Source organism: Mastigoproctus giganteus, chromosome 3 (assembly GCF_048544385.1).
Source record: "Mastigoproctus giganteus isolate SK-2022 chromosome 3, ASM4854438v1, whole genome shotgun sequence".
In the NCBI taxonomy this organism is placed as follows: Eukaryota; Metazoa; Arthropoda; class Arachnida; order Uropygi; family Thelyphonidae; genus Mastigoproctus; species Mastigoproctus giganteus.
Window position 1 is genome coordinate 71,636,061 of NC_143577.1, and position 13,745 is coordinate 71,649,805.

The 13,745-nt window shown below is 34.5% G+C and overlaps 1 protein-coding gene across 1 annotated transcript in view; it reads left to right on the forward strand.

Annotated features, from left to right (window-relative positions):
* Karybeta3 (karyopherin beta 3) overlaps window positions 1–13,745 on the forward strand; it is a 328,330-nt gene that overhangs the window by 177,095 nt on the left and 137,490 nt on the right. The window contains exons 11-12 of the mRNA XM_090369326.1: window positions 3,609–3,733; window positions 7,611–7,700. Of these exons, the coding sequence (XP_090225452.1) occupies window positions 3,609–3,733; window positions 7,611–7,700 (215 nt within the window). The remainder of the gene's footprint in view (window positions 1–3,608; window positions 3,734–7,610; window positions 7,701–13,745) is intronic.

The following is a 13,745-nucleotide window of genomic DNA, read 5'->3' on the forward strand; positions in this document are numbered from 1 at the left end:
AAGCCCATCCCTTGCATTAAAAATTTACAGAAAAATAAATTACATATAATAATAAAACTTTTATTGGATTTGAAATAAATGTGCAATTAATCATTACTGTTTTGAATTTTTATTATCTTCCTCATTGGGGCGTGCAGTCTGCCACTCTGAAAAATATTTTTATAAGTTAGGACTGGGGGGTGGGGAGTTGGGGATGCATTTAGGGGACGGTGACACGAAAAAGTTTGGGAACCACTGGTGTACAGGGTTTTCCTTCCTTCTTTGAGGTTATATCCATACTTGCTGCTGTTGAGCATGGTGGATAGTGGGGTCAGTGCTAGACAAAACTGCAGTGGGTACTGGGTCAATTGGCGTATCTTGACTCTTAACTCTTCTATCTTCTGCTGAAATCTTCTTTCCCATGCTGGCTGTTCCTTCTTTTTTCGGTTCTTCTGCTTCTGGTCTCTCTTTTCTCTCCCATTAATCCTAGTTGCTGCTATGGCAGCACAGTATACAGCTGTGTGGATGGCCTCCAGTGTTGCACCATTGTTGTCGAGGTAATGTGGTATTATTTGCCAATTGAGGTGGTCTGTGACTCCACAGGATTTTATTTGGCCTCTGCTTCGGTATCACATGCGTCTTTGTGGGTCCATTCCTTCAAATTCTGTTAGGGATGCCTTCCACTCGTCTTTTATTTTGAATATAATGACCTCGTCTCTTTCTACTTCAGCTGCTCTGGATTGTATTTCTTTTTGCTCTTCCTCCTCTGGTTTATTATTATCTTTCTATACATTAAAATAATTTTCCTCCTGGTGATATTTATTTAGCCAATGGGAGAAGAGGGATGCGGTTATGTGGTAATACACAACAAATACTAAAATACATAACAGAAGCTTGATCTTGCTAAAACAGAAGCTTGTTTTACTATGATAAAATAAGCTTCTGTTTTAGTGTGATCATGCTAAATGACAGCGTGGTCACGTTTGTCTAACATGACCACGCTGTACCATTCTTGATTTTCATATGTAACATTTATATATTAAGATGAAATGCACAAGGTATAATTATATGTAGTTTAAATTTATGAGAAAACTATGGTGTATATATACCAATATATAGTTAATTATTTAAAAACCCATATATAAATATGCTTTGTGCATTTCATTTTTAAATACATTATCTGTACACCATTTGGCATCTCTCATGTGAAATCACTTCGCAACTGTGATGGCACGTTGCATTACCAGGGTACCTGCCCACCCACCGATGATAGGCCAACAGCTTTAAAATGGTGCCATCTGGGTGGTGGTATCCACTGAGAATAAATAACAGTAGTCTTCTCTACTAGAGAAGCGTTTCTTATTCAAAGTAGTGAAATGCCTGGTATCTCATTGTGAAGGCAGTCACAATATGAGATACAATTAAAACAATGCCTTTTACACTACATACATAGTTTAAATTTATGGGTAAGCTATGGTGTATCTACACCGATATTATATAGTTAGAAACATATTTATGTATTCGTAAGCTGAGGAAGAGGCACACAGTGTCGAAAGCTTCTGTAAGTATTTTATTTTATTTTATCAGAAGAAGCAAGCACAGCGAGCAGGGGGCAAAGCCCCTAGTTATTATTATTAGCCATATGATGCAAGGAAGCCTGACACTTTTGCTGCACCAGCCAAAAAAAAAAAAAAAAATTCTGAGTTATCCTAAGAGAGAGAGAAAAGAAGAGACCACAAGTCAGAAGTAGAAGGGAATCACCAAGAAAGAGAAGAATGATGATATCCAGCTTAGGACCCTGGGTGTGCCAAGCCCATACTCACTAAATGTGAGCCCCTGGTTACTTTATACAGTAGATTATGACTTAACTGTCTCTACAAATAGTTTCTTATAATATTCCTTAGCATGCTTAAGTTGCCCACCTTTGGACCCCTTCAAGAACACTAGCATCTTTTTTTTTTAGACGTGTATTTCTATACTTGAATATTGTTATTCAAGTGCTGTTATAGTTACTTTATATGGTAGATTATGACATGACTGTCTTTACAAGCAAATATTCAATAAATCATCAGTAGGACACCATGGGCCCTGCTTGCCACTTGTTTGAACTGTAAGATATTTATTTCCATCTGTATCGTAACTCCAAAATGTATTTCTTCCTCCACTGTTCTTTAATTCAGGGCGCCTCTGTAGCCAAGTGGGTAAGAGCAGCAGTGCGTAGCACACACTTCTTGATTAGACTGGGGTTCGAGCCCGTGACCACCAAATACGGAGGATGCAGAAAGGTCAGGGAATGACCACCGCATATCCCTGGAGCAATATGGCCTTAGTTGCTAATGCTCCTAAAAACCAAATAACAAACAAACAAAACATCTTTAATTCAACTCCATCATGTGCATAAGTTATTTTTGAAGTTGCTGTTCCTCATGTGGGTAAGACCTTGCATTGTGCAATTTTAAAACAGTCGCTGCCTTCTGATCATCCTTGAAGCCTATCCAAGTTGTTCTAAAAGACATGGAAAGACACTCCATAAAAGACACTCTTTACAAAAATCAGCACATGGTGCTGATTTTCCCAATCTTGACATTATCTTCAGATTTTGTCACACCCTCAGTACAATTGTTAATATCATTTAAGAAAATCAGGAACAGCAGTAGTATCAGGCCTTGGGATAATTCTTGTCTTGTGATCTATCTAAGGATCTTACCCATGATCCCAACAGGTTCCAGCTTAATCAGTAACTTCTTTTTCAGGACTGAGTCGGACACTTTGTGTGGCAATCCAAATAAACTATGTCTCTTATAATTTTTGTTAATATAGTTTTATGTTATACAAAATGGAAGTTAAGTACACGGAAACAGTTTTTGTTAAAGTATGTTGTAATTCCAAATTTAATTTTAGTTAGGGAGAAAATCTGAAAATCAGTGAACCTTTACAAAAATAAATAAATAAAATAAATAACAAATCAAAGTTTGAAAATAAAAAAAAAATACAGAAAATCCACAGTTGTCAAAACGAATAAGGATAATTGTGGTTTATTAAACATTTTTCTTGGGCTATAAAATAAAGTTATCATTGTGTATAATTGTTTAACCTTACCTATTTTCCCATCTCATTGTTCACAAATCAGAATGCAATTATCATTTACAATTAAACTTAGCCATAACATTTCCTTTTGAATGATCTATACATTTTGTGAACAGTAGTGATTGGAGTAAAGAAATACACTTTCTTGGATGTCACAAAAGTTAATAATTTAGGATGCTAAACCAAGAGATTACCCTAAACAAGATAAATATGCCTAATATTTGAAAGAGTGTTCAAACTTTTTCTTATCTTTGTGATATGAAGTTCTCTCCCAGAAGCCTAACTGCAAGTTAGCTGTGGGAAATTACATTATAAATTAATGGTGTTTTTTTGAAGGACTAATTCAGTTTAAGTTTTGCTCTAACAGAATTAATTTCCTTAAGTCAAGATTTATAAGTGGAATTTTTAACATTAAACATTTTTAAAATTAAGTCAAGATTTAATTTTGAATGACTTAAAATATCCTATGTTTTTGTCATGAATGATACTTAGGTTTTAAAGTAATTTTTCCTTCCATCCTTTCTTTTGTTGTTTTGCCACAGGTGACTGGAAACATCGGCATGCAGGGCTGATGTCTGTTTCAGCAGTAGGGGAAGGTTGTCACAAACAGATGGAAACATTACTTCCTCAGATTGTTGAAGGTGTACTACCATATCTTCAAGATTCAGTAAGTTAAAGACACGTTCTTGTGAAGAATGCTGTTTAGTGCATGTAAATTAGAATATATATATGATTATGTTGTCTGTTGTTTTAGATATTGTTATTATTTGTAGGAATTCCCTTTAAATTTTCACTTGTTGACATCCGTGAACTGTATAGTGCAAGATAAAATATGATAAAATGCCACAAGCCACATCACAGACACGAGTAACAGATTTCTATCTGGGATTTGGACTTGCTGAGTATTCATTATCTTTCACTGAATCAGCTCTTAAACCCATAAAATGATTCAGATGTTGTCTAGTAGCTGAGAATGTCATTCCCAGAGTATGTTATTTATTAGTATGTTATATCCAAGTTTCATGCTGGATTTGATGCATGCAATGCATCAAATTCTTCATGAAGTCCTTGAAATTCAAATTCTAGAACTGTACTGTGCAAAATAAAATATGATACAACACCACAAGTCATATTACAAACATAAGTAACTGATTTCTACCAGGGATAACTGAATTTAAATTTTTTCATCTGTGGTTAGTATGTTTTGCTGATAAAAGATGGCATTAGTGTTGGAACAAAAGTGAAATGATACTTATAATATTCGCACTCATAATGTGAATACAGCCAATCATAATGGTGGAGAGCACCGTTGTGATTGGCTGTATTCACAAGATAACACGTCGGGCTTCAAGGCTGAATGACATTGTCAGGGAGCCAGATTTTTCAGTTCAAACAGAAATTTCATTAGGCGTGACCACACATGCCAAGAGGAAAATGGAGGAAATGCTAATAGAAAATTAAATTAGAAGTAAATAATCTGTTTTGAGCGCACAAGTAAGAATATCCAAAATCAAATAACAACAACATCAAGGACATTGCACCTGTGCCTATTCCGAAGCACCCTCCACTTCGACCAGCTATTCAGCATACTTATCGCAAATGTCCAGTCACAGGGATGCTCAAAAATGGCCAAAGGAGGAAAATAGATCAACAGAATTCCAATTAACAAATTGAGAGGACGAACAAGTCTATCATTTGAATTTGAACAACTCATGCATAACAATTTCTTACAAGTTCAATTTTTAGGATTGAGAAGAAGTTTTTTGTTGTAATTAAATTTCATTAAAAATTTGTTTCGTATTTTGACAGAATAAATCGTTATTCAAAATTAAACTTGCAGTATTTCAACTTTCCTTAAACATACAACTAATTTTTCCTTAGCACTGATTGAATTTCGAAATGGTGTATTTTGCCCTTGAATGTCATCCTTAATTGGATTATACAGGAAATTAAATTCTTCTTTATTCATCTGTAAGTACCTCTTGAAACAATTTTCATCTTCTATTAAGTCCTGCAGTAAATGATGGAATTCACCTTTTCTGTTCTCTTCCAGTTTATGTCGTGTATCCATTGCGTACCCTCTTGTTTTCTCGGCTATAGGAAAAGCGCATGCATTTTCAAAATCTGAAGAGGAGGATGAACTGTGGCAATTCATTTCGCTTCAGCTTTTCTCAAAGAGAATGACACATATACAACATTACAGGTTGCCAGACATACCCCTTTTGGAATTATAATAAATTTCCAAAATACACCTTTTTTTAATGTTTGAAATGGGGAATTTGAAAAAAAGCAGAAATCATAAAACAACCTGTTGAGATGATTATTTAGGAAGAAAGAATTAACTGACGATAAAGTTTTGTTGAAATGCACCCTTAAAGACTCAAAAAACAACATTTTATCCTATTTACAAAAAGGGGCTTACAGAATATTTATATTATGCTTACTTTGTAACCTTTTACATTCTACTTGACTTCTTTTTTATTTCGTTGTAATGGTTTAAGGCTCAGGCAACAAACTTTTTTTATTTAAAATTCCCAATATCAATATCGATTTGCTGTATGAAGAACATGTTCTGCTGAAATCATTCCATAGAAATATTGCGACAAAAGACTTCAAAAATACCACAGATGGTTGGATAAAAATTTTAAATGCGTATGAAGTACATAATACACAAAAAAAAAAATGCCTCAAATGCAGTGAGTGGGCGAGTATTTAGCTCAGTGTTTAACTTGTGGCAAAAAGGATAGAAATAAGAATGTTGAAGGAGAACTGTTGTCGAAAACCAGTCAGAATGTCTTGCAAAGAATTTTACACAAATGCGCTAATAATGAAAAACTGTTAAAGAAAATTCCCTCAAAAGAAAAAAAAAAGTATTGCAAGGTAAATATTTTCTTTTCGATAAAATTAATCAGGTGTATTTTGAAAATTTATTATAAACAATTATGTAAAGCATTTGATGTTAATATTTTAAAAAAATTTCCTTTAGTGTTTATAACTCTTGCAATAAAATTTTCCGAATTAAATGAATTGAAGTCCAGGCTATGCTTCGGTTAGTTTTATTAAAATTTGACTAATTTTGCATTCCACGAACTTGTAAAATTCAACAAAGTATAGAAATAAAATGGTTGTTATTTAAATTTGTTCGGTTTTCTTTTAAGATGTAATGCGAGTACCCCTAAACGAGGAATGAATACCCCAAATAAGCATGAGTACCTCAAGATCAAATTTTTAATGTGGCCGCTGTACGTTACAGTGACGTTTCTTATCCGACCAACTTCACAGTTTACAGGGACCACAGAGTACTACTCTATGACAGGGATATGACAAGATTCACGTGACATGATAATAGTGTGTTTCTGCCCTTATTGATGAAAGACCCTTTATACTGAGAAGAGGCTGTGTGAATGAGCCTGAGCCATATGAAATTAATGATTTTGTAATTACAGTTGATTGTTTATTAGAAAAACTTTTGAGCATAAAGGCAAGTAAGGCTTTCAGAGTTGATGTCCCATTATTTTCTGTCTTCTGAGAACAAGGTTTCCCAGAAGGCAGAAATTCAGTGCTCAATTCAGAAACATATCTGCTTTTTCATTTTTGTATATTGGGACTGATTAGGACAAAGTTTATAATAATTATATATACTTTACCTATCAATAAACTAATTCACATGGCAAAAGTGTGATTTCTTAAAAATTTTATTAATTTGGTGACTGCTTTACAGCCAACATAACCATCTAATAGTTGAAGGGCCTGTATGTTGCAGATCATTCAGAATTCAGTGCCAATTGTTAGTTTAACTTTTTATACTGTTCAAATATATCTACATTGTTTGTCATAGATATATTATTTTATTATTATTATTATTATTATTATTAGCCATATGGTGCAAGGAAGCCTGAGGCTTATGCTGCACCAGCCAAAAAAACAAAAAAAAATTTCCGAACTACCCAGAGAGAGAGAGAGAAATAAAAGGGAATCGCCAAGGAAGAGAAGAATGATGATATCCAGCTCAGGACCCTGGGTGTGCCAAGCCCACACTCACCAGATGTGTGAGCCCCTGGGGTGATATGTAAAGATAAGCTATATAATATCGGTGTTTAGATACACCATAGATAACTCTTAATAAACTACAAAGTAGTTGTTGTAGGCATCATTTGCTGTTTCTCATATTGTGCTCTGCCTTCACGACGAGTTGCCATGATATTGCACTACTTCGATGGTGTATCTAAACACCGATATTATATAGATACCAAACTCTTAAAGTATTATGCCTTGTGCATTTATTTATTTTAAGTAAAGATAAGCATATGCCAGCTTACGCCATCTATACTTCTGTGACTGTGTGAATGCAAATATTGTCTGGTAACAAATTGCGATATTGCCATCATGTAATTGTTGATGTCAGTTTTTGTGTGAATTGAGCAACAGCTCAATTTCTCTCCTATATTACCACTTATTGTATTCATTGTATACCCCTTACTAACTGCATTGCTGTCTCGGGAAGAAACAAAACAAACTGATATTTATTTATATGTATTTTACAGCATCCACGTGTGAGGTATGCAGCTTGTAATGCATTAGGACAGATGGCTTCTGATTTTGCTCCAGTTTTCGAAAAAAAATTTCATGATAAGGTACAGTTTGTCTTTCTGTTTTTTTAAATTTTAATAAAATTTATCTCTTCCTCATTATTTCCATTGCTAGAGAGAATCTCAGGTTACTTTAAAATTTATTGTCCTGATGTATAAGTTAGTACTATTCCATTATTTTAATACACAGCAACCTACTAAAGTAGTACATAATTTTTTCACCAGTGGAGAAGACTATTGTTACTTATTCTTGGCAGCTGCCACATTAAAATTTTGAATAAGTAACAATAGTCTTCTCCATTGGTGAAACATTACTTATTCGAGGTAGTGCAATATCATGGAAACTTGTGACAGTATTCAAGTATGAGATATGCTTAAATTATGCCAATTATGTACTACTTTAGTAGGTTGCTGCTTATTAAAATGATGCAATAGCACTAACTTATACATCAGTAAACTTGCTCGCAACACAAGACTTCAGCCCTAAAAGGTTTTCAGTCATTTATTGTCCTTAACATTAAAAGTTCACTTTTGAGTTCTATACATAAAATTTTGCTATGAGTACTGAGAACGGGTATTGTTTAGATAGATATAAACACACTGGTTTTTATAAATCACTTGGCATAAAATAACTATCTTTTTACTTAATTTTTGATAGATCATAATCTGAAGTATACATAAGTACAGTCCATTCCAGTTATTTAGGATACATCGGGACTAGTGCATTTTGGCCTGATTAAGTGGCTGCCCCAATTGTCCGAAGTTTCACGTAAATAGTTAAAAATACAATGTAACCCCCCCCCCCTTTACAATTGGTTCACTGTACAATCAAATCATGGTACGATGGAGTCACCATAGTAAAGTACCGTTTACTATATGATGTGCAGTAAGCACCGGTCATTGTGATCATGTTTGTGAATTGAATTTTAATTCTATTAAACAGAGATTCTAATTAGCGAAAATAGGAGGAATATTTTCGCTAATAAAAGGCTATAAAAGCAAAGATATATTAGGCACAAATTTACCCTTTATTACCTTACCAATTAAAAATTTAAATGATACATGATAATCAGAATAATTAATACATACTGTAATATGTACATATGAACTAGTTGACATTTGTGGTTGGGGGTTAAAATTTAAAAAGTAAAAAGATAAGCAATCAATAACAAAGAGCACGGCACACACAAATTGCAAGTAACACAATACGTGCAAGTGAAAACGGAGTAACGAGTTACAAAGCTTTAAAAATAGGAATGAAGAAAAGATCTGAAAATTAATTTTTTATATGATTGAAGATTTCATGGAAGTGTAAACACATTTCACCATAATAACCCACAGAATTCCAGCTGTCGGTGTTATCACAAATTCAGTAAGATCGAGTTTACTGTCTGTTCATGATAGATTTCACTAACAGAAAAGGTGACTGCTAATTGTTTTTATTGTTTTATGGTTGTGACTTCCAGAATTTCGACTGAGACAATCGTAGGGTAATTTTCAGTGCTGCGGTCTCCTGCCCCGATTAAACGGCATTCTGTCCCAATTAAGCGAAGTAAACCCTGGCTATTTTCTCGATTGGTTTCTGTTTTTTAAGATTTACCCCAGATAAACGGCTGCCCCGATTAACTGGTGGCCCAAATAACCGGAATCCACTGTATTACTTACAAAAAATGAATAGTGAACTGTTCATTTTTGTAAGTGCCACATTAGTCAGTCATATTTTGTCCTTTTTACGCATGTTAATGCTATATATTTTCCTAGAGCTTTGTCTTCTAATGGGGAAAAAAAGGTTCTAGAACAAAAAAAAAAAAAAAAAAAAAAGAATCTTGGTAATCAATAATTGAGCAAAATGGGGGTTAAAAAAGAAGAAAAATAAAATTATTCTAAAACATATAAGCAAAGCAAAGGATAATTTTAAAATACTAAGAAGTTTCTTTTTATACTCTGATGCAGCCTCCAAAAACAGTACATAAAGCCCAGCAGCGCTTCCAATTTAGTTGGAAGTGTTCCATTAAGTTTAGTTTTCTTCTGATTTTTTATTTATTTCCTTTTTCTGACTACAGATTTATTATTATATTTATTTATTTTTTCACTTACAGACCTATGAAATTCAATAACATGTCCTTGGTGGCTCTGTATGTCCACTTTTGTTCTTTAGTAGCACATAATGTTTTATATGATTTTCAGGCATTTACCTGGGATTAAAAAAAAATTATTCATTTTAATATGTGGAGAAAGTATTTAAAAACACTGGGAGAAAGTATTTAAAATGCAAGTGGTATAAGAAAGTATAAAAAGGTGATACAGAACAGAGCACAGGTTTCAAGATCAAAGTTGAGAAATGCTGTTAGGATCTGGAGGTTTTTTGTTGTCAAAATTGTTTAGAATTCTTCTGACATCCTTTTGATGGAGACTGCAGCAGATGATGAATGGAGTGTACTGAGAATGGTAAAATGTGGTTTACCAATATTGTCAATACAAGAGTTAGAAGAAAAGTAGGATTAATATTAGTAGTGGCAAATGATGCAAGAAAGCAAGCTCATACAACATGAAAAAAACCACCTCACATCACCCCCAATAGTTTGTCTAGTTCTTCCTAAAATTTATTCAAACTATTCACTTCCACAACAACAGATGGAAGTTTGTTCCAACGATCAACCACCTGCTTAAAAGCACCTCACTTGGTAAGAAGAAAATTCACCAATCTTTGTTGCCTTCTCTGCACTCATTCCAGCAAATCTGCATCCTTCCTAAAATGAAGTCTCCAGACATGTATGCAGTACTCAAGATGCTACCTAAGCATTGCCTTGGTACATTGGGGTAATCACATCCTTATTCCTGCTGGCAAAATTCCTGTATATCATTGGCAAAAACCTCATGAGCTGTCCTGGCAGACTGTCTGCACTGCTCACAGAATTCCGTATCTGGCTGCACAATTACCCCCAGATTTTTTAAATTTTCTACTTCCCTGAGTGTAGTACACATGGTGTGTTAATCTGGTTCTACTGTTATCCATATGCAATACCTTGCATTTGTCAATGTATTAATTTTTCTAGATCTTATTACAGTGGGCCCAGCACTGAACCCTGGAGTACCCCACTAATAACATTTGTCCATGAAGAGCAGTGCTCATTGATAGCCACTCTCTGTCCTTTTGCACTCAACCACCCTTTATCCATAACAGCAACTTTCCCTTAATGCCACATTGCTGCAGTTTGTATAGCAGTCTTTTATGTGCAACAGTATCAAAAGCTTTCCTAAAATAGTATATGACGTAAGTAATTTTTTTCATCTATTTTGTTTATTTCTGCATCATAGTATCCAATCAGTTTGTCAGACAAGGTTTGATTGGATGTTTGTAAGTGGGCTTTTATTCTTTGCTGAGGAGGCAATAGAACCATCAAGTTTCAACAGTGTTAGGAGTGTTGATGGATAGAAGTTTTAGCCAGTAGCTTTGGCAAGTGACCAGAATGACCAACTACCATTTGGTAAAGAAGCAAGTTTTCTACTCTTAGCCTGTTTAAAATCAAGTTTGGATTGATTAATAACTGTTTTACAATTGTTGTGATCTTTAGTGTAAGCAGGAAATGAAGCCTTAGATTTGGATGCAGTCTATTTGCAATGGGCAACATCCTTATTTCAACCCTTAGCACATTTATTGGAAAACGAAGAGTTAGATAAAAAATGTGGTTTTAAGATGGAATGTGGAACAAAGGATTCCTACAAGAATAATTTCACTGACACAATCTGAACAGATATTAGGATAAGAAGATTTAAATCAAACCAATGAATATAAGAATATAAAATTTGCAAATCATCCCATTTTGTATTTTTGTAATGCCAAATAACACAACTTTGAGAATGGCCATGGGATAGAGGTGAAACCATTACCAAGTTGTGACTGAACTGAGGTGACTAGCAGATCATTGACATTGAATGTGTATTAGTATTAGCAACAGCCGCATGGTGCAAGAAAGCCTATGGCCTATGCTGCACCAGCCAAAAAAAAAAAATAATAAATAAAATAAATAACTAAATAATAATAATTAATAAATAAAAAAAAAATAAAATAAAAAATAAATAAAAAGGAAATTAAACCTATCATCCTATGCGCTTCCCTTACCCGAAAGTACTATCCAGATGACCTTTGAATTTCCCCAAACTGTCGGCCTCTACCACCCATGAAGGCAACTTATTCCAGTAATTTATAACTCGCTGGCTAAAATAAAACTTCCTGCAGTCCAATCTAAACATTTCCCCCCGTAACTTGAATTTATGTCCCCTAGTTCTAGCATCATTTATAATCTTGAAAATTTCGTCCTCATTCATTTTACTGATGCCTCTAAGGTGTCTAGTTTCCAAACTCTGCAACCCACATATTCGAAGTCTTTCTTCATAAGGGCGCCCTTTTGCCCGTGTACTTTGAAGGGTTGTTTGTGAGAAAGACATTAAGGGTGTTTGGTGTGTGGGTATGATTATCTAATATTCTGGTAGGTAAATGAACAAGCTGAATGAAGTCACCACTGATTTCAAGAGTCTCAGCATCTCATCCAGTTCAGCTGGCTCCATGCAAATAGAAAACTGAAGCTGATTGGTGTTGTGAACATTAAAATCACAAAGGAAAATTGCATCGCTATTAATACAATTAGATTGGAGAGAGCCAAGTTTCATAGAAAGGAAGTTGGAGTTCAGAGTGATTTTTGGAGGTGAGAGAACAATAGAGGCAACAGTTGAATTTGAATGGGGTGAGCAATTTTAAGCAAGAGGAAATCCCAAATTAGGAACTTCAAAGCAAAAGGAATCATAAAGTGAATAATTAGGAAAACTGAAATGAGGTGGTTGAAGCAACTTATAATTGGAATTCTGTCAGAAAAATTACATGGGGCTTGGCAAGCCTGTTGGTGGAAATGAATATCATTGAGATCGGAACTAAGACCACATATATTTGTGAAATGAATGAAGAGGTTTTTAGGAAGTTTAGCTCTTTTTGCATGCAAGTTTGTTCTGTTAGTTTGACTGTTTATGATACTTTCAATAAATTAAAAAGTAGAGTGGAGGACATATGAATTAATGAAATTTTTGGATATGGTGACCATGTAGCAAGAATATACCCAGCTCTTGACATGACATGACATGGTCTCGGCAATGTCCCCTGTATATGCACTACTCAGCCTTCCTCAACTTACAAACTGACAAATTAGAGAGCAGATCATATACTAGTTGATTTGGATATCTCTTAGAGAGTTTACTTTGAATTTGTTGAGCAATATGACTGCACTGTGATTGGTAGAATCACATGTACGGTGGCATGGTGTGCTACAGTCAATTTCACCCAATTGTAGAATTTAAAGATTTTATATTGCATGGATGTGTAATTGAGCAGAAAAGAGAAGGAAAAGGGAAAAAATAACTCAAGCAAAGATTTACTGCATTCATGGCAATAGGCATAATTTTACCAATTTTGGAGCATGAGTTACAAGTTTGGAGTGCAATTTAAACAGTGCTGTAACAGTTTTGCAGCATTCCAGTTAAAGCCAAATCCCTGTAAAAAATCTGGATATGATTTTTGAAAGTTGGCAGGTGTGATTATATGCATTGAGTGCCAGTCAGCCATCTGCTATTTAACAATAAAAGATCTTTTGCTATCTATTGTTCACTTGATAATTTATTGTATGTTTTGTATAAAAAATTCATTTTGGTAAACCTAATAATGTCATTACCTAATTACCTTGTGACATTGAAATTGAAGCACTCTGAAGAAACAGGAATACAGAGTGATAGCCAAGGAGTTAACACATGATAAAGGTTATGGATGTGTGGGTGAGAGAGAGAGAGAGAGAGAGAGAGAGAGAGAGAGAGAAAACACATTTAATAACAGAAAATTATGCTTGCAATGGACAGATCAGTATGATATAAATTCACCATAGTTGTGGCTTGCATCGTGCTACATGTTGGCATTCAGTTGTCCAAGTGTCAAATAGCCTCCTTCTGTATTTCCCACCAAGCCTCTTCCACCTGGTCCCATAGAACATCTGTGGTCTGTGCTGGCTGTAGATGGCATCCAGTCGTGGCCCACACATGCACAATGGG